The sequence below is a fragment of the Priapulus caudatus genome, unplaced genomic scaffold (genome assembly GCF_000485595.1).
Source record: "Priapulus caudatus unplaced genomic scaffold, Priapulus_caudatus-5.0.1 Scaffold557, whole genome shotgun sequence".
In the NCBI taxonomy this organism is placed as follows: domain Eukaryota; kingdom Metazoa; phylum Priapulida; class Priapulimorpha; order Priapulimorphida; family Priapulidae; genus Priapulus; species Priapulus caudatus.
In genome coordinates this window covers 32,846-38,949 of record NW_014577618.1, presented here as the reverse complement: position 1 = coordinate 38,949, position 6,104 = coordinate 32,846, and the positions used below count along the sequence as shown (strand labels likewise).

Genomic DNA, 6,104 nt, shown 5'->3' with positions numbered 1-6,104 from the left:
GTATTAATATGGTTCACCTTCAGCGTTGGTGTACCAGCAGCGATCGTTTCGCGCTTGGTAAGACATCGGCGGCAGTTATGATATGTCCTATTCCAGCCACTCTTGTGAATCATATGTACTATGCAGCTATGCGTTGGTGTACCACAGCGACGTTTCGCTTCGGTAGTGGCTCTACTCTCATCTGTTTACCTAGTTAAATCGCATGCCGCAGCAACACTCTGGTGTACCGCATCGGTGGCTCATCGATGGACGTCACCATCATCAACGTCAACGGCGGAATATACCGAGTTTTTTTTTTCCCCGCCGTCCGCGAGCGTTCGACGGAGCATAGGACTAGAGTGCGCCCCGCACATTCACAGGAGGAAATATTCCAAGTACCATCTGCCGGCGACATTCACAACAGGTGAGCGTGCACGGCGAAACTGGGGGGGTGCCGTCGAGGTACGAGGGGGGTGCCGTCGAGGTACGAGGGGGGTGCCGTCGAGGTGCGGGAGCGATGACTCGCTGTACGAGTGTTTGCGCGGTACAAGCGATTGCACTGTACGAGGGTAAACGCTGTACAGGTGTTTGCGCCATATGATCAGTAGCATCGTACGAGCGATCACGCTGTATCAGCGATTGTGTTGAACTGTGATTGAACTGTAAGAGTGTTTGCACTGCAAACAATCGCGTTGTACGAGCGATCACGCTATACAATATTCGTCTACTCCAATTCGATTGTGCCTCGTAGGTAAACATATCTTACATTATACACTATCAGGGGCGTGTACAGGATTTGTACCAGGGTGGGGTCTAACCGTAACCCCAACTTGCGAGCACGCGAAGGCCCTCCCCCAGGAAAATTTTGAAATTAGACCCCCTTAGATGCGTTTTCTGCGCGATCAGGGGGCGTCCGGACCCCCAGGACCCCCCCTCCCCTGTACACGCCCCTGACTATATTACACATCTTCATTGGTACACACAGTATATTCCCAGTCACATATGGGAGGAGAGCGCTCTGGTGTCTATAACCATCGACTGTGTAGTTGTATCTGCAGCCACCGGGTGGCGCCACCGCTGTGCACGCAGAACACGTACTCGTGTGTGTGTGCTGAGGATGCACTTGTGTTTTCAGGGGACGGTTCGAGGGTCTCTGCACAAGTTTGCTCGCTCGGTGCATTCAACCAGCCGACGATTGCTTGGCAAAGGCCGGTCTCGAGCGATCTCAGATACAGAAGGTAAGAGGCTCGCCATGAATGAGCCATTCAGTTCAGAGTTTCTATTCTCGCTCTGATGCCGCTAGAATTTAGCGCGTCGATTTTCCGATCGCTCCGACGACAGTACTGTTTATTTTATATTCATCAGTTTTCCCAATAAGCCAAATCGGAAAGTCCCCGCCGCCATATTGAGATCAGATCTGAGGGGGGTATAAACAGTCCTTTTATAACATGGGTAGGATAGGACTATTCTAGGTTTTTGATCTATAATTCTCTTCACTAACATCGTACTTCAATTCACAGGTGCGTTTCTGTTTACATAAACATTTACGAATATGATTGTGGTCGCTTGGGATATTTTGCAATGTTTGTGTTAATGCAAAAACTAAAAACGCACGAATGTTTACATTAATCATGTACTTTCCTAAGTGCGCCTCGGCCGTTTTATACCTCCTTTTTCTGTGACCTACATAGCACAGCTGGACCTTCCGATCTCACTTATTCAGGCTGGAAGTTTTAGGAATGATTCTGTTTCCCGCCAACAGGTGATGCTAGTCGGAGGCTCGTCGCGTATACCGAGTCTGCAGGCGCAGCTGACAAAAATGTTCCCGGACGCGGCCATATTGAATTCTCTTCCCGGAGACGAGGTAATGTTAGCTCGAAATTCGCTAGTAGCAGACTTCGTCCTGAGTGTGCAGAATGATTCACCAATACTTTTCTATGATAATACTATGCACATGGAAAATTGTTGTTAGCACTTCTAGTGGTTAACCTTCTAGTCGAATTTTTCGGAGGACCCTGCAGAGATGCCAACCACTACGATTTATCCGTATTATATACGAATTTCTATTCCTTTTGCACCACTACGACCAGTTTGCATCAAACTACGAATTTCACTGTGATCGGAAAAAAATTTATTATTGTCATTTTTTGTCAATTTATTGTCATTTTTGACCCTCAGAATGCAGGAAATTGACCCCCCTAGCAAACTCGGGTCACTACGTGACCCTCAAACTACTAATTTTATGGCCAGAAACTACAGATTGCTTCCAATACGTGTTGGCATCTCTGACCCTGTGTCACTGCCACGGTTTTTTGCCAGTTGCTGGTAGCACTGGGTGTGGTGATAGATGTGTAAGTTTAGTGCTGTGCCATGGCAAGATTACTTTACTTCGTTTTTTTCCCAGTAGGTAGTAGCACTGAGTGCGGCGGTGAGAACAAAATTTAGAAGTGACAAAATTATTTTACTTTGTTTTTCTCCTGTAGGTAGTAGCACTGATCGCGGCGGTGAGAACATAACTTTAGAAGTGACAAAATTATTTTACTTTGTTTTTTTGCCTGTAGGTGGTAGCACTGGGCGCAGTGATGGAGGGTTCACTGCTGACGGGCAAGGATGTGATGTTAGGAGTTGACCATCACGACATCAGCATCGACTGCAGCTGCAAGCCAATCATCATCAAGGTGAGAGATCATAGGTTAACGATCATCAAGGTGTGATGTCATAGGCCAATCATCATCAAGGTGTGAGGTCATACGTTAACGATCATCAAGGTGAGAGGGTCATAGGTTAACGATCATTAAGGTGTGAGGTCATAGGTTAATGATCATCAAGGTGAAAGGTCATAGGTTAACAATCATCAAAGTGAGAGGTCATAGGTAAATGATCGTCAAGGTGTGAGATTATAGGTTAACGATCGTCATTAAGGTGTGAGGTTAACGAGGCGTTCATTAAGGTGTGAGGTTAACGATCGTCTAAGGCTGTGGAGGTTAACCTCGTCATTTAAGGTGTGAGTGTTAACGATCATGGTAGCCAGGATTCTAACTTTGCCAAACACTATCTAGCAGTGAGTAACTTGTGTTGACAGTCTGTGACCATGTGTAACGTTACCTTGCAGCATGTGCCTGCGTCTATCAGCATGCATCAGTGTCTAGCGGTTAGTGAAGCCGTATCTATCCGTGTCTGACCATGTTTTAAACAGGCGTCTCTCTCTTGTCGCAGATGTTCTGTGCGGCACGGCAGGCAAGCGAGGTTGCCACGGTGATCGCCTCGGGGACGCCGATACCGGTGCGTCGTCAGCAGACGCTGCGCCTGCCCGCGGGGCAGACGGCCGCTGCGCTGCACGTGTGCGAGGGAGACGAGGGTGACGCCACACTGCTAGCGAAGGTGAGAGGGAGCGGCGACCATCTAAACACGCTCTCTACTGTTTGTAGCAGGGCAGGTCGGACGTGGGTAGAGGCCACTTGTGCACGGAGTGCCAGTCGTGTTGCATGTGTACCTTACATGATATCAGAAGTAGATTAATAGGGAAGCGATGTGAGCTTCAATAAACAGGGAAATTCGTCATTACTAGCCTAGAATACCTACGATTTACTTGCGCGTAACATCAAGCCAACTTGAGCTCAAATCGTACACAAGTACATTCGCGCTAGCATCGTGTGAAATCGTTTCCTCGGTATACACTGCCCAATCCGGAGATACAGACTAAAACGTACGGAACGATTATCCATCTTTGCCAGCAACCGAAATGTTAAACCGCCTAACTTTGAAAACAAAGGCAAGCTACTAGCGAGGCCACACCGCAATCGCCCGAGAGAGCAAGAGTCGTTAGCTAGCCTGGCCTTTTGTTTCAAGTTAGGCCGGTTCGGTTATACATTCCGGTTTGCTGGCAACAGAATGGATTAATCAGATGTCATGTTACGTTTTAGTTTGTATCTCCGGGATTGCGGTGTATACGAGGTAGGAAACGATTTCGCACTTTGAACTTAGTCTAGAACCGCATACAAAGTTAATATATTAGCCGTGGAAATAGCCACTATTTTCCCTTTTGCCCGTTGCTCACTCTAGCGTATTATTAGCTCTTGATTATATGTATATATATGATATATACGTAAAATGTACGTATATACGTTACATTATACGTACGGATGCATGCGTGCATAATGTGTAATCATGGGTCAACAATCCTTAAGTGGCCCACGGGGCCCGACATCCCGTATTTAAAGCTCCGGGCCTGACATTTCTAATACTACAAGGCCTTGCACGGGCTTGTAGCAAAAATCCGACTTCCAGCCATGCAAAACTGTCCCGGTCTGTTAAAATTTGCCTGACGGGCCTGTAAACGTCCCTTACCCTACATGGCCAGCTGGCCTGCTAAAGTTGTCAAACTAATTTTTCTACCCCTGTATATATACATTATACATATACATATACATATACATATACATATACATATACCTTACATATACATATACATATACTATACATATACATATACCTATACATATACATAACTATACATATAATATACATATACATGATACTGCACGTATCACGTGTAACACGACTCGCTCGGCAAGTCGCACTGTTGTGATACCTCTCTTTTTACTAGTTACCTTACAGCTGCCTTAGTACTTTTGCCTACTACACATATAAAAGTAATAAATAAAATAATAAAAAGATATATAACACCTGAATACATATTGATGTATAATATATATATATATATATTATTTTATATAGTATATGTTTAAATATGTATTCATTGTCTTATATTTACATTATTCATTTTTATTTGTTATGTATATATTCATTATTTATTTACTTTTATATAAGCTGATAGGTGCCAAAAGTACTCAGGCATTGCCCCCTAATGCGGAAAATGCAGCGGTTACGAGAATGTTTAATATTAGTTCTGAAATGATTTCTTATTGATACTAGTTGGAAATGTGTGGGTATGTACGCATGCACGCATAATATTATATATGTTTACGTGTATAATAATGAACCTAATGTGTCGGCAAATATTTATGCTACAAATACTGAAATTTGCAAGTTACATGTACTCTTACACCAGCATTTGTCACAGTGTATGATGCTGATATTACATTTTTCTTCAGGGTGTCATGAAGGGTCTACCCGAAGGAGCCGCCATCTCTGTTGCCCTGCATCTTAAAAGGTAATACAGACTTTCACGTTCCGCGTGCAGAACTTTGTTTATATTGCTAATTATTGCTTATTTTATTTTTTTTAAATTTTTTTTTAAAATTTTTAATTTTGTATTCCATACCGCTAGATGGCGATGGAACACGTCTTCGTCTGCACTCACATAATATCATTGACATAATATCATCCGACCTGCCGAGCGAATTAGCGTTGTTGTCTAATCCCACAGTACGCTCCTCCCTCCAGCGGGGAGCGCTGCGCCATGGCCTCCTCTCTACCCATCATCTCTAAGTGACCGTGACCTTTGACCTTGCAGCTGCGGCACCCTTCACGTGACCTTCTCGGAGAAGAGCAGCGGCCGGTCACACAGCTTTACGATCGAGACGATCGACATCATGGAGGCGTGCGAGGAGGCGACACTGGAGGAGGAGTCCGCCGCCGAGAGTTAGATGCTGCGGCGGCAGTCTAGGCCGATCGCGCCGCGCCGCGCGGCGACAGACAACGGAGCATCTCTCGCCGGCACGGTCCAGCGCGGACGGAACTATCGGCAGAACTCGTTATGTCGACGCTAGGCAATCGTTTCGCAGTCGAGCGAACAACGTGGAACAATGCTCGACGCGTCGACCTCAGTGGGAAGGTGAGCGAACGCCATTGCTGTGCATTGTTCGAATGCCGTCACTGTTCGTTGTTGTTTGCGTCGAAAAGAAGAATGATTCAGGAATAAATCGTCGTGCGCGACGAAGTGTGTTCAAAATACATCTGTGAAGGCGTCTTTTCTATTTTTGATTAATCGTGATGATTTGTCTTATCTGATTTCACTGCACACGTGTCTGTGTGCGTGCGTACGTGCGTACGTGCGTGCATGTGTGTAGCGTCAGCTAAAAAGCTGAAGTCACAGATCGGAAGGAGTTCTAACAATACACAGTGATATCAATACCACACTGATAGCTTGTGCTGTAGTTTAC

At 45.5% G+C, this 6,104-nt stretch overlaps 1 protein-coding gene across 1 annotated transcript in view; it reads left to right on the top strand.

The window, feature by feature from the left end:
• Window positions 1-5,895, top strand: part of LOC106811617 (heat shock 70 kDa protein 14-like) — a 12,197-nt gene extending 6,302 nt beyond the window's left edge. The window contains exons 8-14 of the mRNA XM_014815321.1: window positions 212-403; window positions 1,115-1,217; window positions 1,742-1,843; window positions 2,541-2,657; window positions 3,196-3,360; window positions 5,094-5,152; window positions 5,456-5,895. Coding sequence (XP_014670807.1) covers window positions 212-403; window positions 1,115-1,217; window positions 1,742-1,843; window positions 2,541-2,657; window positions 3,196-3,360; window positions 5,094-5,152; window positions 5,456-5,588 — 871 coding nt within the window. The 3' untranslated portion in view covers window positions 5,589-5,895. The remainder of the gene's footprint in view (window positions 1-211; window positions 404-1,114; window positions 1,218-1,741; window positions 1,844-2,540; window positions 2,658-3,195; window positions 3,361-5,093; window positions 5,153-5,455) is intronic.
• The last annotated feature ends 209 nt before the right edge of the window (window positions 5,896-6,104 follow it).